General features: G+C 39.6%; 3 protein-coding genes across 7 annotated transcripts; 1 reads left to right on the top strand and 2 right to left on the bottom strand.

Moving 5' to 3' along the window:
- Positions 1 to 2,557: 2,557 nt before the first annotated feature.
- btk (Bruton agammaglobulinemia tyrosine kinase) lies at positions 2,558 to 11,480 on the bottom strand. Of its 5 annotated transcripts, none has more exons than XM_026146279.1 (19): positions 9,731 to 11,480; positions 8,753 to 8,804; positions 8,363 to 8,526; positions 8,133 to 8,237; positions 7,487 to 7,568; positions 7,250 to 7,375; positions 7,102 to 7,163; positions 6,826 to 7,013; positions 6,367 to 6,429; positions 6,125 to 6,179; positions 5,962 to 6,041; positions 5,507 to 5,634; positions 5,050 to 5,121; positions 4,468 to 4,639; positions 4,075 to 4,294; positions 3,887 to 3,951; positions 3,677 to 3,795; positions 3,100 to 3,257; positions 2,558 to 3,005 (listed from the first exon to the last, which is right to left on the bottom strand). In XM_026146279.1, the coding sequence occupies exons 3-19, from the start codon at positions 8,501 to 8,503 to the stop codon at positions 2,934 to 2,936; spliced, it is 1,908 nt and encodes a 635-aa protein (XP_026002064.1). In that variant the 5' UTR covers positions 8,504 to 8,526; positions 8,753 to 8,804; positions 9,731 to 11,480; the 3' UTR covers positions 2,558 to 2,933. The 5 variants fall into 5 exon arrangements, with proteins under 5 accessions (XP_026002064.1, XP_026002083.1, XP_026002075.1 ...); XM_026146298.1 differs by having other exon boundaries at positions 8,363 to 8,521; XM_026146290.1 differs by having other exon boundaries at positions 8,753 to 9,808; positions 11,356 to 11,480.
- A 427-nt stretch (positions 11,481 to 11,907) lies between these two features.
- On the top strand, positions 11,908 to 16,570 carry rpl36a (ribosomal protein L36A). Its single transcript, XM_026146257.1, has 5 exons — positions 11,908 to 11,987; positions 12,569 to 12,674; positions 13,324 to 13,391; positions 14,553 to 14,675; positions 16,490 to 16,570. Exons 1-5 carry the CDS (start codon positions 11,985 to 11,987, stop codon positions 16,508 to 16,510), a joined length of 321 nt encoding a protein of 106 aa, XP_026002042.1. The 5' UTR covers positions 11,908 to 11,984; the 3' UTR covers positions 16,511 to 16,570.
- Positions 16,571 to 16,663: 93 nt separating this feature from the next.
- gla (galactosidase, alpha) lies at positions 16,664 to 22,841 on the bottom strand. Its single transcript, XM_026146243.1, has 7 exons — positions 22,431 to 22,841; positions 20,968 to 21,142; positions 18,784 to 18,958; positions 18,030 to 18,121; positions 17,771 to 17,932; positions 17,372 to 17,569; positions 16,664 to 17,175 (listed from the first exon to the last, which is right to left on the bottom strand). The coding sequence occupies exons 1-7, from the start codon at positions 22,589 to 22,591 to the stop codon at positions 16,846 to 16,848; spliced, it is 1,293 nt and encodes a 430-aa protein (XP_026002028.1). The 5' UTR covers positions 22,592 to 22,841; the 3' UTR covers positions 16,664 to 16,845.
- Between the last annotated feature and the right edge of the window lie 1,715 nt (positions 22,842 to 24,556).

Below are 24,556 nucleotides of genomic sequence, written 5' to 3'. Positions count from 1 at the left end.
TAAATAAAGTTTAAAAAAAAAAAAAAAAACTTACGAAGTCACAGTCAAGCTAGCCGCTCCGCCAGCCGCACCTAAAATGTGGTTGCACTACTCTTACGCATATTACGGTATAGGTGCCGACTGGCTTAGAAACGAAGTGTTTTCTGTCCTGACACTATGTTACTTCACAATCCACTCCCAGTTTTGGTTTATCTCCACTTTCCCCCCTATGATCCACAGCCCAAATTACCGTATGATTCAGAGAAAATTAACAATAAAATTTACCCAATTTACTCTACTGTACTCTTAATATTCTCATTTTTGAGCTCAGATTACAGGAAAACTGTAAGAGGTGACACAGATATTTCACTGGATTATGACTCTGGGTGACCCCCACTCTTCACACTGTCATCCACAGCAAAAATTACTGTACGGTTTTTGAGAAAATTGATAGTAAAGTTTGCACAATTTACTCTACTGTACTCTATATATTCTCATCTTTGAGCTCATCTTACAGGAAAACTATAAGAGGTGACACAGATATCTCACTGGATTATGACTCTGGGTGACCCCCACTCTGCACCCTGTGATCCACAGCCAAATATACTGTACGGTTTTTGAGAAAATTCATAGCAAAATCTTCCCATTGTGCTTTACTGTACTCCACATATTAACATCTTTGAGCTCAGATTACAGGAAAACTGTAAGAGGTGACGCAGATATTTCACTGGATTATGACTCTGGGTGACCCCCACTCTTCACACTGTCATCCACAGCCAAATTTACTGTACGGTTTTTGAGAAAATTGATATATTTTTTGGGGTTTTTTTTATTTCAGATGGTCAAAGTAGTAATGGAAGCATTCCCAAATAAACCAGAAATGACATTTTTGACGACAAAAAAAGAGATGGCCCAGGCACGAAGGACATTTGCACAGACAATACTTGAGGCCTCCGGTGTGTAATATCTTCTTCAAATGGACATATTTATTTGTGTCAAACTGATGAACACTAACACACACACACACACACACACATATATAAGCATATTAAGCAAATACTTCAATGAACTCATTTTGTTTGGTAATGGAATAGGATTTAATTTTATCAGAAATCCGTACAGTAATTGTTGCTGTGGATCACGGGGTGCAGAGTGGGGGTCACCCAGAGTCATAATCCAGTGAAATATCTGTGTCACCTCTTACAGTTTTCCTGTAATCTGAGCTCAAAGATGAGAATATATAGAGTATAGTACAGTAAATTGTGCAAAGTTTACTATCAATTTTCTGGAAATCCATACAGTAATTTTGGCTGTGTATCACAGGGTGCAGAGTGGAGATGGCCTTGATTCAGAATCCAGTGAAATATCTGTGTCACCTCTTACAGTTTTCCTGTAATCTGAGGTCAAAGATGAGGATATTAAAAGTACAGTAGAGTAAATTGTGCAAAGTTTACTATCAATTTTCTCAAAAACTGTACAGTAATTTTTGATGTGGATCACAGGGTGCAGAGTGGCGACAGCCTAGAGTCAGAATCCAGTGAAATATCTGCGTCACCTCTTACAGTTTTCCTGTAATCTGAGGTTAAAGTTGAGAATATATAGAGTATAGTACAGTAAATTGTGTTAAGTTTACTATCAATTTTCTGGAAATCCGTACAGTAATTTTGGCTGTGGATCACAGGGTGAAGAGAGGGGTCACCCAGAGTCATAATCCAGTGAAATATCTGCGTCACGGCTGATCTGAGCTCAAAGATGTCAATATGTAGAGTACAGTAAAGCAAAATGGGAAGATTTTACTATCAATTTTCTCAAAAACCGTACAGTAATTTTGGCTGTGGATCACAGGGTGCAGAGTGGGGGTCACCCAGAGTCATAATCCAGTGAAATATCTGTGTCACCTCTTACAGTTTTCCTGTAATCTGAGCTCAAAGATGAGAATATATAGAGTATAGTACAGTAAATTGTGTTAAGTTTACTATCAATTTTCTGGAAATCCATACAGTAATTTTTGCTGTGGATCACAGGGTGCAGAGTGGGGGTCACCCAGAGTCATAATCCAGTGAAATATCTGCGTCACCTCCTATAGTTTTCCTGTAATCTGAGCTCAAAGATGAGGACATTAAGAGTACAGTAGAGTAAATTGGGTAAATTTTATTGTTAATTTTCTCTGAATCATACAGTAATTTGGGCTGTGGATCACAGGGGGGAAAGTGGAGATACACTAAAACTGGGAGTGGATTGTGAAGTAAAATAGTGTCAGGACAGAAAACACTGCGTTTCTAAGCCAGTCTTCACCCATACCGTAATATACGTAAGAGTAGTGCAACCACATTTTAGGTGCGGCTGGCGGAGCGGCTAGCTTGACTGTGACTTCGTAAGTGAGGGCTCACTTGACCGCAGTTCGTAACAGCCGTATCCATTTGAGGGTGTGTTTACGCGTTTGTTTTCAGTTCGGTGAGGATAACGCCATCCGTGAATACAGCAGGTCTGTCGCATGGTTGGAAATTTTCATTCCATCTTTTGCACATTTTCATTTTTAATTTTCATTCCACATGATGATGTTTCAAACATTTCAAAGCCTGGTATACTTGGCTTTTATTTGTGCAATACATATGCGCGTACAAAGCTTGTTTAGACATGCAAAGATGTTTACACATTCAACAAATATTTCACAAAATTCACTACATACATACAAACTCAATCCGGTGCTCTTTAATAAAATGTACACAATTGAAATGCTACTCTATAGGAATGTACTTCTACTTATGGGATGGAAAGGATAGTATAATCAGTGAGCAACAGTGATATTCACAGTACACATATTCACATTTCAGAGGACTTCGCTGTGCTGTTACTTTCACTGACTGTTATCTTTCCAGGGGCATCTGAAGATACGACTCTGTGGGCTTCTGAGTGAACTGTCGATGTTTTGTGCTGATACATTATTCGGAGTCCTACTGGAGCTCATATAGCAGATCCTGAACAGTCAGCGCCAGCTCCTGAAAGTTTGGTCTCTCCTCTGCTTTCTGAAAGGAACAGCAAAGGAAACCTCTAGGATTAGGGCCAATATTAAATGTCAACTCAACCGAGAGTTGCAATAAAATATGAAAATTCACTTACATCAAGCCAGCAGCTTGACATAATGCTGTAAACTCTTTCGTTGGCCAACTGGGGGCGAAAGAGGCGCAGGCCCCGGGACACCTGGTCCACTATTTCCGTGTTGTTGAGGCGCTCATAAGGAAGCCGTCCCAGAGTGTACACCTCCCACATTAAAACCCCTAATGGATTATATAAATGGTTAGAATTTAAAATCATTATGCTTTTATGCAATTTGAGCAAACAAAACAAAACAAAATATAAAGGTCAAAAATAGATATCAACAGAACAATAAAACATTACATGCATAAAAATATATATTTTTAAATGAAGGTATTAATGCATTAATTGTAATATAAATTCCCGATGTATGTATTTAGTTTTCCATTTAACTATTTAATTACAATTTTAAAGAATACTTTTGTTAGCACGTTTATTTTCCCTATGTATTCACCAAAACTGTTTTTATACAGTAGAGTAATTATTAATTAACCTATTAAATCATTTGCACCTTTATTATTTTTAATACTGAAGTTTCTGTGTCCACTCACTTTGAAGTACATCAATAAAACAGTAAAAATATATACAGTATATTACTTACCATATGCCCAGATGTCAGACTTACTGCTGAATTTGCAGTAAAGAAGGACTTCGGGTGGCGACCAGCGGACAGGGAACTTTGAGCCAACCGAGCTTGTGTATTCATCATCTAAAACATACCTGGAAGGTTTGGAGGAAGAGGATTTTAATATTATGCTGATGATGTACCAGTGTGTCTTGTTCTTTTTGCAACTTATGTAAAGTGTTTTACCTTGATAGCCCAAAGTCAGTCACTTTGACAGTGCCATTTCCATCTACTAAACAGTTCCTGGCAGCCTGGAGATAAAACAAACAATGCTTTTGGTTCAGGAATAATCATTAAACCTTCAGCGTTATCTTTGGGTAGCAAACAGGATTTTTCTTTTTTAAGCTTTGACACAGTGGATCATTGTCTCTCACCAGGTCTCTGTGGATGTACTGGTGTGACTCGAGGTAGGCCATGCCCTCAGCGACATCTTTACACATCTCTAGCAGCTGGATGCTTGTTGGGTGCTGCTTCAGGCCCTCCTTGAGGTATGTGAGGAGGCAGCCGTTTGCAAGGTACTCGGTCACTATATAAATAGGCCTTTGTTTGGTGCACACGCCATAGAGCTGGACAAGGTTCTCATGGCGAAGCTTCCTTGTTTGAGCAAAAAGAAGAAGGAACTTAAGCACTGTGAGCTGGGTTTCCTCAAAGACATTAAAGGAACTACCATTCCCAGTATGACAGATCAGTTTTATGAGTCTTGTGCACAAACAGACTCATCTTAGAGTGAGTTAGACATTCAGCAATTATCATTTAGTTGTGCTTACATCATGATTTTTGCTTCTTCTATGAAATCATCTTCTGACATGGAGCCCTCTTTAATCATTTTAATGGCCACATCATGCTGTCCCTGCCACTTCCCATACTTCACCACTCCAAATTGTCCAGATCCCAACTCCTTGATGAAGGTGAGGTAGCGTGGGTCAATCTCCCACACACCTACGTCAAACAAGAGAAAATAATTGTGCTCTTTTAGCATGTAACGACCTCATTAAAATAACTGCTTGACACGTTGTATATATCTTTTTAGCGCTGCTGCTGAGAGATAAATGAGATGCCACTCTTGGTTACCATAAACACTAGAAACATTTTTCCTTTTATCAAACTAAAAACCAGGTAATCAGGTGCACAGACAGAAAACCATTTTTAATCTTCTGATCTCATACTAGGCACAAAAGTGTAATAACTTTGCCAAATATACTAATAGCACAAAACACTGTTAAAACAATGATCAGTATCTTACATGTTAGCTTTTATACACTCTCTGAAAGCTGTTATAATAAAAAAGAATACATTCATAATCCAAGAAAGCAGGTGTAATTAAATTTCATCTGCAGTCATAATCTTACCATAACCAAGGCCTGCTGTGGATGGGGGCCGTGCCCGGTTAGATACGATGTGTTTCAGTCTGCTAACCATGCCTAGTGGGGAGATAACAAAGCCACATTACCTATTAAGATAGTCATTTTTGAAAAGATGACTGAATATGGAATATGAATTGCAAGAATGAACTAATTCATTGAGCTTTGACATGTGAGTGAAAGGGCTACAGAAGACGTTAAAAAAGAAAATAAAAAGCAACTGTAAATTTAAGTTAAATAAAGTGGAGATTAATAATAAAAAAAGAATAATTAAACCCACAAAATTTCCAATGGCCCCCTACCCCCCCCCCCTCAAACTTGCTTATGACTCATTTCCTTTTTCCTGTTACCGTAACCAAATTTGAAAATGAGTTTATTGTGTAACAAATACCACAGTATTAAAGCTGAGACTATGTATCCATATGGCCCGGGCAGTTATATTGACCTGCTGCGTTGTGCTGGTGATAGTTGATGAGCTCTGCGATGGTGTTAAAATTATGCTTTTCTGCCAAGTAATACTGGCTCTGCTGGGTGGTGCAGATGTTATAATGTCGGCAGCTTCCAACAGCTTCCCTGTAGAGAGAAGAGTAACACGGGTGGATTTAGTTCGCACGTTTTCACTGGAACCACCGAACAGGAATGATTTATCATATATGCATAATTAGGTAAAATCTCCTCAGTGTTCTGAACAGGGTAGCTCAGTCTTGGAATTTAAAAAAAAGTACCGCAGACACATTAGTCCTAGTTTTGCATAAGTCATTTACATCTCTCTCCCTCTGTGGGCCACTGTTTCCTCTTTCATTACAAACAGTTCTTCTTTTCATGCGTTCACACATGACCGGAGCGAGTGGATACACTATATAAATGGTAGCAGTATTTAACACCGCTAAGCTTACTCACCCGCCACCCCTTGTGAGCAGAGACACAGTGTATTTCCCAGCCTTGCTGGAGTCCCGCACCAAGAAGCCTCCATCTTTGTTCTGATTACAACAACATATTTCATAAGTTTTGACTTAAACACAGTCCGGAAACATATTTTTGGCAATGACAGTCATGGGTTTACCTCAGCCTTTAACAGTTTTTCTGCTTGACTACGGTTCATATTCTTGCAATACCAGCTGTCAATAAAAAAAATAAACAATTTTTAATTCTTCCTGAATGTTGTTGTATTAGTTCAACAATAAGAAATGAATTAGAGTGCAGATAAGGAACCAAGAATGAGTTAGGTTAAAAATAATAAAATGTATAACCATATGTGACATTAATACACCTATTTAGGGGCAAAGCAATAACACTGATACTCACTCGAATCTTTCTAGCCCATCTTCAGCTTCTACAACATAATTGCTTGGTATATAACCCTCTTTTCTGGAAAAGAAAAGAACATTAACAGATGGCACATGCAAAACGTGAACTTCTTCTTAACACCAGCAGATTCTAACTTTTACAAATCATTCAAGTGAATCGTATATTATATAAATTCATTTCTACTTGTTATGCAAAATTTATGAACTAACGAGCCGTGTAGCCCCGGAAGCCACTTTTTGAACGTTCTCTTATATAAATTATCTTTAATCTGTGTGCTTCAAAATCATCACTGATTATCTGTCTTCCTCATTATAATGCTTGCAGTTGGTTTACTTTAGCCTCCACTGTAAGTTTCCAGAGTAAACTGATTGCGCTTGATTTTTGATTTGTCTGATGGGCTACGTGCGGTCACACTCTTCTTACGAGACATCTTTGGGTCACCTCTAGTCAGCTTACCCATATTTGTCTCGAGCTCTCCACCAGTTTGCATCGGACTTTTCCAGGATGGTGTACTCCTCATCCTTCCTTAGCTCCAGGTCTTGTGGTGTCATGGGTGTGTAACTGTACTCAGCTACAACAGTCATGCCTGCAGAGGACGCTGGTGGGTCAGGAGGCTGTGGAGGTAAAGGACGAGTAGGCTTTTTCTGGAAAAAAAAAAAGATAGCTTTTTGTCATATAGAAGAAAACAGTGTGTACTTGGTGAATGTTCATCTCATAGTCCTAGGTCTATACCTCTGCTGGGGTTGGAGGAAGCGGCTTCCTTGTTGACCTTCGAGATAGCTGTGATGTCACTCCTATGAAGGCATTATTAGATATATTAATTTAAAAGTTTAGGACCTGATCATTTTAGACTTTAAACTAAGGGGAGTCTAATTCTCACCATTCTTACTATCAAGCACTTTGCAACCCATGGCCTGTTTAACTTCCTGGTGGCAGCACAACCACACCCCATCAACCCAGAAGCATGGATGGTACTTCTGCGTCAGATCGCTGTTGAAGCGCACCACTGTACACGTATACGGCCACAGAGTTTTTCAGATACACAAGATATGGTCATGTTCATGAAAGATGATACGAGATACGGTGACGAAATGCGAGAATAGACATGCACACTTACATTCTTTGAGCTTCTTTATCCACACAACCCGGGTGTCTTCAGTCTTAGAAAATATATACAGTGGCCCTTCATCATAAATGACCTGTGGAAAAATCCACAGCGGAGCAAGACGGCAATTTTCAGTATTTTTTTTCTTTATTTTTTTCAAGTTTGGTATTGCAGAATAGATTGCTGCAAGTGTGGCAAAAGTCTCTTCAAATGCGTTAACGGAAATTCAACACATGAACCCACGAAGTGTTACTTTGCTTTTTCTTTAATTAAGACATGTTTAGCTTGAACTTTTACTATTTATGGCAACATTGGCACTAAAAGCCCCTAGCTCATCTGAGTGTGAGAGGAAGTTTCACTTCTTAACAATTAACTTTCACAGTGTTAACTATTGGAGCACCGAACAGTCCTTGGAGAGCCTCACTCATGCTGCTGTGTGCTGCTCGTACGTGTTTTTTTTAATAGAAAGTGTTTGTTGTTCTTTTTCTGCAGCTCTATTCTTATATAATCTTCCTGTTACGTGTTCTGGCCCGAAGCTAAACAGCAGTGAAAGCAAGCAAAGTGTATATTTTATATAAAGTTTAATCGGGTACAAAGCATTTGCATTTGACTCTTGTTTATAACTTCAGTAATGAAAATTGGATTGAAAAATATCTACCTGGAATGGATACATGCGCTCTTGTGGGGCATTGGGCTCTGGCTGGACTATCTCTACACACTTGATCTTCTCTAGGTCAACTGACCCTTTCAGACCTTTTCGCTTCTGCTTAACAGAAGAGGAAACAGTCAGGTAAGTCCAAGATAAAGAGCCAAGTGTTTATTTGGTGGCCCAAGGTTGCCAGCCAACATTAATATGAAACGAACCTTTCTTCAGTTCTATATACATACCATTTTGTCTGTGTCAAAGTCATAGTAGGATATTTTTTCTGCTGTGAGAACAAACATTCTCTCTTTGTAGTTTAAAGGTGAGGTCTTCTTCTTCTGTTGAGATCTTTTAATGAAGACTTCTTCCAGTATAGAGTCTGACATGATTCATTCAGGATTCAGCTGCACTGGAACAAGTGACAAATGGATACGTTTAAAAAGAGTAATCATGGCGTAACACAATGCTTCTCCACTAAACAGCATGTTCACACCCCGACTACAACAGCATCTGTAATTCTGCTGAGAGCTGTGACTGGCTCAGCATTATGATAAAGCCTCAAGTTTTGCTGAACTTTACACTTATTCAGTGTTTTCGTTTCCTTTGAAAAGCATTTTAAAGAATGTAATACCTACCCACTGTTCATAGAGTTGGAGCAGTGCCACTGCAACAGGTGAAAGTGGAGATCTGGAAAGAGATGAACAGGCATGCAGTGTTAGCGCATATCGCTGTGTGATTAGGTGTAGTTTGCATAAGCCCTGCTTTTCCTGACAGCAACATCCTCGGTTTCCAACATTTGCCTCTGTGGCACATCTGTTTCTCTTAGCTGTTACATCCTGGTCATCTGGATACAGTATTTAACTCCTCTTTGCCTTTGGAATGGATATCAAGTGCCTGATTTGTTGATCCAAAAACCTGGCTAAATACAGTAGTATAGTTCTTTCATTTTATATAACTATACAGTCTAGACATGATTCATTTTTTGTTTTACTTCTAAATAAAATTTGTTTGCTGGCAAACATATCATGTAATATATCACTCCTACTATCAGAAGGCTTCCTTCCCCTCGGGCACATTTATACATTTTACCACGCACATAAGATAAGTAGGCAAATGAAAAAGGCTCTCTTTTTGCTTTATGGCAGTGTAGTGTGTCTTGTTTGCAGCACCTCCTAACCACCAGCGATGAAATGAAACTTGCACCTCCAAAACAAGACACATTGATAGAATCTGAGTGAAGGGGAGCATACAATAATTAATTGTTGTGGAAATTAGTAACATAGCGACATTAACAGCCTGATATTTTAGGGGAAATATAGCTAGCTGAAACTTAATTCAGTATAAATAGTACTGCAGTGACGGTACACGCAGAAAATCACGACAACTGATGAAAACAAAGCTGAAAGATATTGATGATAGGTTGGGAAGCAAAGGCTTCTTTGGTTCTGACCAATGCAGAACTAAAACTAAAATCTCACCAAATGACCAGAAGAAAAGCCAAGGTATTCCCGTCACCACATTGTTCTAAAAGTGCAACAAAAGTGCACCAATGCGGGGAAGTTATTTGTTACCGGTTACCGCTCAAATGTGAACTATCAAATTCTCAGACTCACCCTCGTTACACGGCCGAGCGCTCACTGTGTGTCAGTTTCTGTCAGATGTGTGCGCACTTCAACTCAGCCTATTTTCAGCTTAGTGAGAGAGAGAGAGAGAGAGAGAGAGAGAGAGAACTTCCTTCTATCATCTGAACTGTAACTGTGGCACTACGAGAAGCTTCTGTTGCTCTCTGCTAACAGGGAGTCTGACATTTCTTCACACTCGAGTGACACTACCTGCTGGTGTTGTTTGTGCCTTCATGAGCAGACAGAGGTGTTCCCTATTCTGTGAAACATTGTTTACTCATTCCTCATTTAACACGACCCGTCTTTTCTCACATCACTAACTCGAGTGAAGGTCAAAAAACTCTGAGGGCGCACGCCCAAAACTTTGATATGTGCCTCTAAATCAGTGAAGCCTTTTGACTGAAACTGTGCAGCTACCAATGCATCATGGCTACTCAGAGGAGATTATTTTTTTGCCTTTTCTGATGGGAGTTGACTCATGGTGGCTGACACAGACAAACTCATAGGGAAGTTGCATCAGTATTGCTTTGCAATATGAAGAGAGAAGAAACCCTGTGGCCTGCACCTCTTCTTACCTGACAGTATCTCTCTTTTAAATTTTGCTGTGCATGAGTTGGACATTTGAAAAGCATGTAATGTACCAGTTTTGGCAGGTTCCATTTGTAATTTTACTCTTCTGTGTGTGACCTAGACTATATAATCTAATACAGGCCAACTGTGTCACTACACCCTCTGTGTGAAAGGCAATTAAGTAGCAAATAAATCATTATAAATGGTCATTATTGCATTTTTTTATTCTAAAGTGCACAAATTTTGACTGCATGATGTCTGATGTGAATGACACAGCAGACACAACCTTATCATGAAAGACTAATGTTAACAGGAACCTGTAAAGATGCTGTGTTTCCTGATGTTTCCTGGTAGATAAGTGCTATGTGCAATAAAATGCGTACTTGTGTATGTGTGTTTGCGTGTGTCTCTGTGTGAGCATACGTAACAAAGAAACAGACAGAGAGAAAAAAAGTGAGTAATGTCACAAGACTGATTCTAACCACAAAGAATACTCAGGCATATTAAAATACCACATAAGTTTAACATTGTGGTGACTTGTGAGAACTATTTGTCAGGATACGAGAATTTCCTATGATGCACACGTAAGTATTAAAAATGACAGTTCAATGCAAGATACCTGTCATGGAGAGTCAGTAACTGTGTGAAAGTACAACCTGATTAGCGATAGCGATTTGCTTTACATTTAACCAGTTTCTGCTACAAAGAAAGCACTTTGATGAACAGTGTCAGTGTGTGCACATAAAGGATTATCAGCACTCAGCACACAACAGTACGTTTATGTCCAGAAAACATTCAAAACTTTATACATCGTTAGACTTTAAGCTGAAAATGTCACTTGTGGATTCATAATTTCATTGGTTATTTCACAGGATTTGCATACAAACGAAATTACAGTGGGTTTCAGTTGAGTACTTGCACTAATCTATGCTACTTTTGGCCTCGGTCTTTCAGATGAAGTGTACTCAAAGGTTGCTTCTCTCATTTATAGTTCTATGAACAAAGTGCGACTAAAAATACTTCCTTTAGAAACAAGTGCTGCTTACCCAGATGTTGAAAAATGACACACATCAGACAACTGCAGATGCTGAAGCTTGAAGAGTGGCATGGACCTTTGCCTCAGTAGCTGGCTTTCCATAAAATGTGTGTTGGTCTGTGATGCAAGAAGCTTAAAACACACCCACAGAGAGGAATCGACAGGGCTTACTTCCCCTTTTTCTTGCTGCTAATTTTCATATCAGCCTTCTGGACAGTTTTGGTGATAAGTGGAAGCGGGCTAAACATTAATGCAAGGCCATATTTGGTTGTTACATATAGTTACACTGTAACCTGAGTGGATTTCTTAGTTTCTCACCTGCTTATTACGTTGTTAAAAGATATTTCAAAATGATAACTTCTGCAGGCATTAAAGCCTTTTCACTGTGAGTAAAATGTATAGCTTGTGTTTTAGTATATTACTGACCCACTGAGTTTTGTCAGGTTTATGCTGTGCACTCCATGGCTGTCACTCTCCTTAAAATTGGGGCCGTTTGCAGTCTTTTCATGGTTTTGGCTTCTTTGCATCTCCGGCCGCTAGGGGGCAGACCTGTCTACGGCTGAGGTCTATTGAAGGGGCGACTTTAAGAACTGCTTCCGGCCTCCTTCTTCCTCTTTCCCTCTGCATCGGGTTGCAGCCATGGTATGCTACCATTACACCTAAAACAAATCTATCTCAATCCTGCCGATTAAAGTACAATTTCTGTATTTGATACACCCGGTCATGTTGATAATGTTACAATGTGCGTAACGATGGCGGTATTGGCCATCTTTAGTATATTTAACGCTGTTATATTGATGGATGCTATCTTAGTGGCGAAACGCCACTGTTGGTTTTTCTACTCCAACCGGCCTTTCTGTCAGAAGCGAAAAACTAAACAAGCGAAACATCACAATCAATTAACAGCTACGTCAAAACGTGTTTTGCTTTGTAAAAAGTATTGGAGCATCACTTGTTTACGCTGTTTTCATTAAAATAGCGATGCTAACGTGTTAGCTTGCCCCAACACTGCCGGCCACAGTTTAAATGATAAACTCGGTGCTTCTGTGTATTAAGTCAATTTCGAAAATGATTGAACAAAACTCTTTGATAGCTGTGCACTTGATTTTTCATAAGTGTTGTGAGTTTTATGGCTTGGGCCTGTTGGACGTGGCTAGCTAGTCCGCGTTGTGGTATTTTGTGTATACTGCACGTCTGCTCAAATGTTATTCTGTGTTGTGCAGGTGAACGTCCCGAAAACCCGCAGGACCTTCTGCAAGAAGTGCAAGAAGCACCAGCCCCACAAAGTTACCCAGTACAAGAAGGGGAAGGATTCTCTTTATGTACAGGGTAAATATGTTTGTCCTGTATTTAAGGGATGCACTGGTGTCTAAAGTCAAAAAAAGTGTCTGTATATAAAACATTGACCTGTGATCTGTCAAAAACATCTTTTTTAAGTGATATCAAGTCACTATGAGCCAGGAAGAACGTTCCTGTCGCAAAATACAAGCAGTTAAAAGTTTATTTTTCAGTAGATTTGATCAAGATTTTAGAGCAAATTGCACCAAATTTAACAGCATTTCCATAAAAATATTTTAAGTAGCCAAAAAAGACTGGATTGATGACGTGGATGGATTCTTGTAAAACAGGTCATTTCTTTATTTTATATATAACTCAGTAAATTCTGCTTACTACATCTACTAATACAAACAAAGATATACACAAAGTCACACGAACATCAGCAGTAAATTTTTAGCACGACACTGGCCTCATCTATGGCATTATCTGATTATTTGTCGTCACATATTTTGATAAATCAATAGATTAATGTCTTAGCACTTAATATATCTACAATCTTTTTCCTATCACAGAAGGGAAATTGTAAGATGTCTGCAAATATGGGCCAATATTTTGTTTTGAACCCATAATGCATCAGTGCATCCTTGCTTTATTTTATTAATTGTTCAAGTATGTGTTGACTAAACTAAATGTTTTTCAGGTAAGAGGAGATACGACAGAAAGCAGAGTGGGTATGGCGGTCAGTCTAAGCCGATTTTCCGAAAAAAGGTAACCATGGCTTTCTCATTCAGTGCTGTAATAAAAGTATGTCCTTTTCCAGATTTATATTTTTCTGCTAATTTTGTCACACTTTAAAGTTTGAGATCATCATCATACTAATTGTTTATATTATAAAAAAATAACCTAAGTAAATAGAAAGCACAGTTTTTACTTTGCCCTGTGTGAAATCACGATTTAAGTGTAATTAGCCACATTTTTTGGGTAGTTGAGTAAAATTTCAATAGCCTCTCCCAGGCCTGAATACTGCCATATCTGTTGATATGAAGAAGTCACTTACTTCAATGTGTTGTACAGGTTTTAAGTTTTTAAAAAATATCAAAAAGCGGCACATCACGCCACAATCTAAAGGAATTAAGAAACGATGACAAACAAGACATTGATGTTATTAGTATGAAAAGGGTTGCAATGCTGTTCTCTGGCTTTGGAAACATGGAGAGAGCCATGGTCCACAAATGGAGAAAACTTGTGGGCAGTAACGAACCTTCTCAGGAGTGACTAGCCTATCCAAATTACTCTTAACAGCACATCTATGGCTCATCTCGGAGGTCGCAAAAGATCTAAAAAACTTGCCTCAGTTAAGATCAGAGTTCATGATTCAACAGTGGGGAGAGAGTTGACAAAAATGGCGTCCATGGGAGAGTTTCAAGGTGCAAACCATTACTGACCAAATAGTTTCACTTTCGCCCACCCTCCCCCTCCAAGACAGAAATATTCTGTGGACTGTCGAGAAGAGTTGAAATTTCTGGAAAATGTAAGTAGTGTTACATCTGGCACAAAACTAAAAGCATTTGATAAAATATACCAATCGAACATGGTGGCAGACGTGTGATGGTCAGAGGCTGTTTTGCCGCTCTGATTGATGGATCTATGACTTCTGCTCTCTGCCAGAAAATCCTAAAGTGTCCAGCCATCTGTTTGTGCTTTTATCTGCAAGTGCCCTCGGGTTATGCTGCAGGACTGATCCAAAACGCAACAGCAAGCCCTACTCAGATTATCTTTATCTAGTGTTAAAATGCTAAGGTGTGACAAATTCACAGGAAAAATGATCATGAAAAGGGTAAATACTATCTCACAGCATTGTACTGTTGGATTGATCGTGTTGAGATATATGTGAGGGGAAATGACACTCACTGAAATACTGTCAAACAGGCTAAGACTACAAAGAAGATTGTGTTGAGGCTCGAGTGTGTGGAGCCCAACTGCAGATCCAAGAGAATGCTGGCCATCAAGAGATGTAAGCACTTCGAGTTGGGTGGTGACAAGAAGAGAAAGGTAAGACTCACATATGTCCCTGGTATTGTAAAGATTGAAGTTAAATATTCTTTACAACATATTCTTTATATTAACTTTATTTCAGTAGTACTTTTCATAGTGGGTTTAATCTCGGCTAAAGCTACAGTTTGGTGTCAGAATCATCCCACAGAAATCTGTCATTAAAAATATTCTGACTTCTTATATTTGTAGGTAATTATTTTGTTACACATTTAATAACCTCATGTTCATAACCCACTATTAGTTTTTCATGCGACATATTGACATCTTTTATGTTAATTATGATAAATTATGGAACCAAAACGGTGACAGCTATAAAAATGCACATTTTGCATATCAGCTGTTTTTTCACTTAAACATGGATTTCCTGTTTGGAAAAAATAGTTTGCATAAAGCTGTTGTTACACATGCACACTAGCTTTGCACGCTAAAGATGGATATTGCAAGATATTCAAAGAAGGTGCACGAGAATGCAAACGTTGGATGCAGTTTGATGGGATATGTAATTATCTTGAGCCTATTCGCTCTCTAGTCGTCCCATTTCCTGTCAGAATTATTTGTTCTGGCAATTGTTTAATTCTTCAGATGTACATATAAAAATATGGATTTTAGAGTATTTGTCGGCGCTTCTGCCTAGGCAACACTCTTCAAGAGGTGGAAAAATACCCCAACAGTTTTTTCCAGTAGTGTGAAAGCGTCTGACACGAGCTCTGTGTGTTAGACGAGGGAAAGGGCCAACCCTGACCATGTCCGACTCGATTCTGCCCACCCTTTTCTGATGTAATTAGTGAGAAACCGCTTTTGAAATTGAGTTGTGAAAGAGGCATGCGTCTGCATGTATGAACGCATTTCACACGCTATAGCACCAGAATTGCATTAGGAAATGTTTGTTTGCTACACTTGATAAATGTGCAGCCCAGCTTGGATTTTAACTGGAGCATATTTCGCTTTCAGTGACAGATTGTTTTTCTTTTTGTTGTCGTTTTTTGTGGTTAGTGGTAAATTATATTTGTTTTGATGAGATGGTGACTCAGGGCTGGCTGTTGATTTATTGTGGTGGTTAAAATACGATGCATGAGTTGATCTCAATATATATATTGTCAATACAGTTATTAGTTTTTATTTATTTTTACAAGGTTTGCTGTTGAGCTTGTCGTCTTTGTTTTTTCTTCCTTCAATAGAAGCTCTAATACATGATTCTCAAATTCATGATTGGCTACCTTTTATTTCAATTTCAAATCTGACATCTGACCCACGTTAAACTCATGGACTGAACATACACACACCCACAATGGACAACTGTACCCTCAAACACACAATAATAACATGGACTGAACCACCACTCACAACCACTAGCACTTTATATAGCCTCTGTAGAAACTATCTACACCCTCACTTATCTTAACTGCACTACTGTATAGTTCTGTGTAAATAATCATTCTGTACATTCAATAATCTTTAATCCTACAACTGTTTACAACTTGCATAGTTCCCATTTCTGTATAGCTGTATATCTCAGATTCTGTAAAGTTATTTATTTCATATTCTGTATAGTTTTTCATATTTATATCCTGTTCATATCCTGTACATAGCTTGTTCTCACTACAGCCTATCCACTCTGTATGCATATGTGGCAGGACTTTACAACAGGCTGGTAAAGCTGATGAATGTGAAGATACTGGGTTTTATTTAGTCTTATTCAACTACAGTACAAAAGTCAGAATTTAATTATAAATTCATGGCAGTCACCACTGTAAAGTAATGCAAATATAAGTTGCACATTCTCACAAATGTTTCCCTCTGTTTTCTTACAGGGCCAGGTCATCCAGTTCTAAACTGTGGTCCAGTCATATGGATGAAGTTGTCACTATTTTCAATAAATGGATCCAAACATACTTTTGAGTGTTTGAGTTGAATCTTTTTTTTCCTTGTACAAAAATTCAAGCTTTGTCTCTTATGGTAATTTAACCTTTCAGTAGTCTAGACAGTTAACAGCAAGTGTTTAATTTATTGGATATAAATGGGATGAAGTGTGATCCATTTCCAGGCAGCTTTAATTTTAATTCACTAAGATTTACACAAGATAAACACCTAAAACTTATTCAGCTTCATTTTTTCCCAGACAATTGAGATATTGTACACGTCTCGGGTGCGTTTAACCACCTGAGGACTACAAAATGGTGTGCTTTCGTCTGACAAATGTACCCTGCCAGTTCAGCTTGTGAAGCCTTGTGAAATCGCTGCTGATGGGAGTGACAGTCAACAGAGCTGTGCCTGAAGGGTTGACAGATACAATTATTTTGCTCTGCTGAGTCTGAACTCCCATCTCCTTGTACTGAGGCAGGATCTGTGTGACGTTGCACTGCGGGCCACAGATCTTCCAACCGGGGGCAGCCCCAATGTTGAACCCTCGAGGACCACCTGTCTCCAGTTTGTTCAGCACAGCAACAGCCAGGCGGTTCTTCGACAGCGGCCTCTCCCACACTTCAAAATTGTTCCCCTGTAGAAAAAGGGGAAGTCTTACTGGTTTATACCTTCATCTGCCATTACCCACACTGATCATTTGTAATTAATGCTATAAAGAGCCTGTCAGGCTGATCACAAACCATGTAGCATTTCTAAACAGCAACGACAGGCTACCATAAATACTCTGAGCTGCCATTGCAGAAGGAGTTCGTACTGAGTCGCACACCCACCTTGGCAGTGCGATATCCCTGCTTGCCCATTGAATCTTGGCTGATGTCTATGATGCGTTTGTTCTGCAGGAGCTCCTTGGAGCGAGGACAAATGTCTCTGAGATCATTGGACATGAGCAGAGGAGATGCCATGATGGCCCATAACGCCATCTGAGACTCCTGCTGGTTGTGACTCAGGCCAAAGTTCCCAATTACAAGCTAGAGAAATAAATTCAATATGTAAATTCATAAGCAAATCAGGCTTAGTGATGATGCTACAGTGTGTCCACAACCTACAAAAATGTCTAAATACAATAGTAAGTATGAGGAGATTTAGATTAGCATTAGATAAAAAGAAAAATAAGCAGGTTCATGATAGTAAAACCACTCATGTCCAAGGCCTTCAGTAGAACAAAGTACCATATCGGGGTCATTCCAGCCTCCGGGTCCAGCTGCAGGGACGATGATGTCCTGATGAGCGGCAGTCCAGTCCAAGATGGATTTGACGGAGCTCCACGAGTCGAACACGTCATCAAAGTTGCGCCAGTGATTACAAGTCTCACGGATAGCTGTGTAGTTGGGCTGGAAGCACAGAAATGCTCTTTATTTTGAGTATACTCCATTATTTTTGCAGCATCTTCTACAAAAAACCAAGTTAACCATTAAAACAAGTTCTCACCTGTTTTAAAGGCCACTCGTACAACGGCCACTCACAAGAGTACAGGATAGGCCGTCCAGTGTTGTTCAGTGCTTTTGACATGTTTGTGTAGCCTTAAACAGAGCAAACATTTAGTAGTTAACCCTTTAAACACCTTAACTGGTAAATAAAATGATGTTTAGGAAAGAAATTTGACCTCCTGTATAGATGGAGAGTACATGTCCACATTGTTTGTTTGCGCGTATATTTTTATATATATTTTATATTTTATATGTATTTTTGTAAGCAGCTGGATAGCGTAGTGATAAGACTACACGCCTTTAGAGTTGGAGACGCAAGTTCGACTCCCGCCTGGAGCGTATGTATCCAGCTACACACCTCATGCTAACCAAGCCTACAGCAGAAAGAAACAAAAACATAGAGAGATGAAAAGAGCTTACATGAAACAACTAGAAGTGTTCGGAAGAAGACTGCTTTCACAGGTACAACACACATGCTACGGCAAGGGGGAGCCAGGATGCCAGGTCAGGGGGGGAGATATCATCACCCGAGATTGGGTACCAAGTGGGAAGGATCATTAAGAGGAAGATTGTAGCTAATCCAGCCCCATATCAACAGGCCAAATATGGCCTGAACGGTCACGAGGTCAAAATGGGAGATGCCCCCAAGAATGGCAGAGGGTTTTTTTGTACGTTCATATATGTGTCTGTATGTGTATTTATACGGTGCCTGTTGTTCACCTTTGTGGCACTGCCAATCAGAAATAGAAACTCACCCTCTCCCAGCAAAGCCCGATTCATGAAGCAACCATCAAATTTGAGCAGATCAACATCCCAGTCAGCAAAAGTCTGAGCATCTTTCTCGTAGTAACCAAGGCTCCCAGGATATCCAGCACAGGTTTTGTCCCCCACATCTGCGTAGATACCCAGCTTCAGGCCATTAGAGTGGATCTTAAAGCATAAAAAAATATCAAAGATTTGTTGATTCATCTCAGTGAATGACAAATACCAGTGACATCCATTTTCTTTCACTTGTCCAATTCAAGGTCATATGGGTGCTGGAGCCCATCCGAGCAACCATGCCACTGTGCCTGTGCACGCTGGAAAAAGCTTGTACCATATCCCTTTAAGGGTTAAATAGTAAATTTTGCCCTAAGGATACTTAGGAGTACCGGGCTGTGGTCGACTCCTTTGTCACGTGGTGTGAGCAGAATCATCTGCAGCTCAACGTGGCAAAGACCAAGGAACTGATCGTGGCCTTCAGGAAGACCAGGAAACACTTGACCCCTGTTTCAATCCAGGGGGTCAGTGTTGACATTGTGGAGGACTATAAATACCTTGGAGTTCACATTGACAATAAACTGGACTGGGCTAAAAACACCACAGCACTTTACAGGAAGGGCCAGAGTCGTCTCTATTTTTTGAGGCGACTGAGGTCCTTCAACATCTGCCAGAAAATGCTGAGGATTTTCTACGAGTCTGTTGTGGCCAGTGCGATCCTCTATGCTGTTGCATGCTGGGGGAGCAGGCTGAGGGTCGCAGATGCCAACAGACTTAATAAACTGATCCGTAAGGCCAGCAATGTTGTGGGGATGGAGCTGGACTCCCTCAAGGTGGTGTCGGAGAGGCGGATGCTGTCCAAGATAAAGACAATGTTGGATAACACCTCCCACCCACTCCATGACATGTTGGTCAGTCACAGGAGCTCGTTCAGTGAGAGACTGAGATTACCCATGATGCACCACTGAGCGACACAGGAAATCATTCCTGCCTGTGGCCATCTCCCTGTACAACGCATCCACTTAACACACTGTTTGCTGCTACAGCTACACATGTTTCTTTTCCAACTATTTATTTATAAGTGACTTATGTATGTATGTATGTATATATATGTATATATTGTACTATTCTTAGTTAGCGTATTGTCTGTCTTGTCTTAATGTTGGTTTAAAATGGAGCACTGTAACAAAAAATAATTTCCCCCAGGGATCAATAAAGTATTCTGATTCTGATTAGACATACAGACTGGAGTAGCCAGGGATCGAACCACTAGATGACCTGCTCTATCTCCTGAGCCACAGCTGCACAGGCAAATTGCTAAAAAAGATGAACCCCCCAAAAAGCAAACAGATCATCCCAAGGGTCTACTTTACTCAAAAAAACAAACAAACCACTGATTCTGCTTAAAGCATAAACTTTCTGAGCAGGCAGTATGTTTCTTCCAGTAGGTGGCAATGTTGCACAGCTCTAAACGTGATTCTTTTAATACAGAACTCAAGGTTGCCTTAGTGGGCCTAAATATATTCCTTTCCTGCTAAACAATATATTTTTAGCAATCTTTATACGTGAAGCCTTATACATCGAAATGCGCCTGGCATCATGGCTTCCAGCTCCTTTCTATTGTGAGTCTCCTGCGAAGAGAGTCAACGGCAGCACTTTCCTATCCAACACAATATGTGCTTGCACATCTTCCCTGGCTCCAGGTGCTATACTGGAAGGTAATTTGACAACAGATTCCACATCTGCTCCTTTCCTATTCATTATGTAAATACCTGCAGGTCAGCTTGAATGGGTATATGATGAATATGTAATCACTTATTTCTAGAGATATTCAACCAGGGCTACAAGAACTTTTTAACATCTGAAATTTTAGACACGTTGTACTGACATGATAATACTGCATACCATAAAATCACAGCGGCATGTTGAACATAAAGTGGGTTTATCATTCTTTGAACTGTGTATATTATTCAAACTGCTGCCCCAAAGCTGGAAGCTACAATAAACGCAGTCACGTCCTCTCACATGGTCTCATTTTGCTTCTCCCAGCTAGTAAAGTATTTCTCACTTTCACCGAGTCTCTCTGAAGCTCTTTCTGTTTGATGTCCATAGAGGAATTATGGCATTAATACTATATTCACATCCAGACTTTTCATTCCTCTTCCATAACTAATACTCACATAGTCGGCCAGTTTCTTGATGCCTCCTGGGAATCGTTTGGGGTCTGCCTGCAGGCGGCCCTGGGCATCACGCTGGTGGGAGGGCCAACAGTCATCGATGCAGACGTACTCGTAACCGGCCTCTTTCCAGCCCTCCTTCACCATCACATCTGCCATCTGCATGTACAGATGCTCACTGCCAAGGCAACAGGAGGAGACAGGCGGGGTTAATATTAGCCGTTAGAAGCCAGTGTACAATGTAATGTGTAATGGATATATGGCACACACCAATATTTAGAGATGAAGGAGATATTATAACAGTGAGCAAAAGGTTTGCTCAGAGGTGAATAACATTACGTTTTGTGAGGAAAAATATGCCAGGCACAAAAATGGAGGCATTAGTGAGGTTGAAAGCAAAACCACGTTTACGTTATCTTTAATTCAAGAAAATATATATATGTTAGATATGTTAACCTGTAATTATGACTTAACATATCATCATTATGAGAAAACCCTGAATGAACCCTGCGGTAGTGTTGTGCGAAACTGCAAATTTTGGTATCAATGCCATACCAAGTAAATACAAGGCCAATATTACGGATACCAAAAACAATACTAATGTTTTTCACATATAACGGCATCTTATGTAGGGGACAGCAGTGTGTCATTAGTACTGATCCAGTATCAGTGTAGGTATCGATATTGGCTTGGTCTGCCCACTTCTACCCTGCACCATCAAGTACACCCGGGCCTAAAACAGACCTACTGTGATCACTTCCAGCTCCTCCAGAGCAGCTTTGAATGATTTTGATTACAAAATAATGCTTACTTATCCTCTATTGAGCCAGGTTGCTTACACTGACCAATTTATTATTGCTCAGTATATGTACGTGAAACTTTGGCTATTTTAAACGAGTTTTCTCATTTTTAAAGCCTTGTTTTATATGTGCATCATTTCCCCCCAACCAATCTGGACCTCACATATTTCTCCACTAGACTTTAACAATAAATGACTTTTATGTTACAGCTGTTGCAAATTTTGCTTCCACAATACACAGTACTTGCTGACACCAATATCTCACACATCAACGTCCCCCAATGCCTGAATCCAGAGAACAAAGAAAGGCGAACTTAATCAGCTGTCAACGACTATTTCAATCACGTGATCCTGCTCTTATTCTTATGACAGCCCCTCATAACGAGTTCCTCCGTACTTGTATAAAAATACCACACTTTCAAGGCAGATTAAACATATAATGAATAGTGAAGGCGTACTTACTAGTTGTCACAAGAAATGTCTTTCCTCTTTAATAATACCTGATTACCTGGCTAAATGCAAATGCCACTTCCTGTAATCAATGGTGAATTCTTTTAGGTGAGGTTTTTAAATGTGTTTCAGTGATATGTTCAGTTTTAACAGAGTATGTAGGCTTGTGCTTTGATTTAGCGTACATACACGTCAGGATAACCGGATCACTTCTTACCTGATGCAGTTATTTGGGTCCGTGTCACAGTCGATGTTACACATGAACCTCTCCCAGTGCAGCCAGCCCATGGTGGGTTTCAGCGCCAGACCATTGTCCAGCGCCTCAGCAGCAGGACTCATTAAGCTGATAATTACGAGAAGACAGGCAGCTCTGCTCATTTTAGATTTTCAGCTCGACAATAGTTGTGCAGTGACCGGCAACAAACGACTGTAGTTCTTTCACTATTCATTTCCTAGTGCCAAAGCCAGCCAGCCCGCCTCCCGTGGATGAGTGACACAAAGCTGGACCAATTGAATCAAAATGCGTCTGTTACCGTCCAATGACGTTGCTGGAAACCAGGAAGCGCCGGGATTTAACCTAAAACTCAGGTGAAAAACATGAAAAGTCAGGTGACACCACGAGGCAGGTGATGGTCTTGTGATTCACCCGAATACAAAAACATCGCCGCAACCACGTGATTAATTTCACACCTAATCTGGTAGATGGGGAAATAGTAAAGTTGATGCACATTTATAAGACTAAATTGGGTATGAAAACACTCTATTGTAGTAATTTTCCACCCTAACACTGTTTACACCGCTTTTGTCTCCAACAAAAGCTTTTAAAAATAAGCTTCCATCTCTCATTTAAAATGCCTGTCTGAGTCCCGCATTAAAGTATGCATTGCGTAGGACAGAATTTCAGTTTCCATCAGTATGCTTTAACAGAGATAAATGCATGTGGGTAATTTAATGTAGTAGAGCACATTGCCATTTTTAAAAATCGCAGTTAACTCCTATCATCATTACTGTCCTGCATGGAAAGAATTTTTTTATTTAAAGTTTTATTACTTTGAGGTTGATAGTTTTCAGTCCACTTAAGATCGAGTGGATTTGATCCTTAAAGAAACATATTCGAGTAAATTACCTTGTAGCATCAGGTACACCTGTGCACATTGCAGTGGGAATAAGTAGTAAGTGAATGAGTATTAACCCCCAGAGTGAAAGTATCCACTGCTTTGACTCCACCATGTCAAAACAGTGGTGCTGCATCTAAGTAGAAGCAACCCTCCAGAGATATAGCATGTTTTCTCCTTTGCATCTTTTTGGAGAAGGAGTTATACCGAGGCCAAAGGATTCCTCCAAAGCTTTGCAAGAATACTTAAAGACCAAAAAGCATCAAGGAGTGCTCACTGCCAACAGAGCTCAGTCCCACTGAACCATTATAGGGTTACCTGAAGACTAAAAAATTATTATAGGAACACCGGGCTTTTCGGTAACATTATGTTATCCATGTCAGCTCACTGTACACTATACAAAGACATTATTTTTTACCTAGATAGGATTTTCAGAACACAATAACAGTGTGTTCTAAATTTGAAGCTGATGAAAAAGAGAAGTATATTTCAAAGTGATCTCAGACTTTTGGACCTCATTGTCAACTCCTGAGAGAAACAGCCTTAATTTCAGACTTTAATTTCTTCTGGTGTCATCCTAAATAGCTTATTTAGTTTAATGATTTAAGTAGCTGACTTAACTTAATTGTCAGTTAAAACAATCTAATCATCTAATTTGATAAAAGAATTTCACTGGATAGTGATCAAAATTAGTTGCTATGTAAACCTTGGAGGTCTAGTTCAGGTAACTCAGTCTTTCAGGTCTTCCTACATACATACACTTTTCTTTTCTTTTTTTCTTTTTTTTTTATTTGGGAAGTAAAGGGTAAGTAGATTAATCTAGGGAACCATCACCCTGTGCCCAAACTAAAGCCATGTTTTAATATAGGAGGTACTCAAATGTAAATGAAAACCCTTCACCTGATACTTGCATTTTCTTTCCATCAGACACTAAGAACAAAAGAAGAAAAGGACCAATTTACCCTGAGGAGCCCGCCTAATCAAAAATGCCTCGCACAGCATCAGCAATAACGCAGACTTTGTACATATTGATGTTGCTTCAAACTGTGTATTAGCTATGGATGCGAGACACTAATTTGTCTGCCGCTGACACAAAATGAATTACAGATAGCTTTCTTAATTTAGAGGTAAACGGACACCCTGGTGCAGAATTAATAATCCTGGATGTTTTTATTTGTGAAATCGTCTCACACACGCAGAGACAGCGATGAGTCTTGCATTAAATGTG

Source organism: Astatotilapia calliptera, chromosome 2, assembly GCF_900246225.1.
Source record: "Astatotilapia calliptera chromosome 2, fAstCal1.2, whole genome shotgun sequence".
NCBI lineage: Eukaryota > Metazoa > Chordata > Actinopteri > Cichliformes > Cichlidae > Astatotilapia > Astatotilapia calliptera.
This window is presented reverse-complemented; position numbering and strand designations above follow the sequence as displayed.

Bases quoted from the DNA above. Each gene is read 5' to 3' on its own strand.
- gla (XM_026146243.1), bottom strand. From the start codon at position 22,591: ATGAGCAGAGCTGCCTGTCTTCTCGTAATTATCAGCTTAATGAGTCCT. The intron at 18,959-20,967 runs GTGAGTATTAGT...TTATGCTTTAAG, and splicing joins TCAAGAAACTGGCCGACTAT to ATCCACTCTAATGGCCTGAA. The intron at 17,570-17,770 runs GTACTTTGTTCT...TTATTTCTCTAG, and splicing joins GCTGGAATGACCCCGATATG to CTTGTAATTGGGAACTTTGG.
- rpl36a (XM_026146257.1), top strand. The intron at 13,392-14,552 runs GTAACCATGGCT...ACTGTCAAACAG, and splicing joins AGCCGATTTTCCGAAAAAAG to GCTAAGACTACAAAGAAGAT. The intron at 14,676-16,489 runs GTAAGACTCACA...GTTTTCTTACAG, and splicing joins GTGGTGACAAGAAGAGAAAG to GGCCAGGTCATCCAGTTCTA.
- btk (XM_026146269.1), bottom strand. From the start codon at position 8,503: ATGTCAGACTCTATACTGGAAGAAGTCTTCATTAAAAGATCTCAACAG. The intron at 8,238-8,362 runs GTATGTATATAG...TCTGTTAAGCAG, and splicing joins ACTTTGACACAGACAAAATG to AAGCGAAAAGGTCTGAAAGG. The intron at 5,122-5,506 runs GTCAATATAACT...TCTCCCCACTAG, and splicing joins TCACCAGCACAACGCAGCAG to GCATGGTTAGCAGACTGAAA.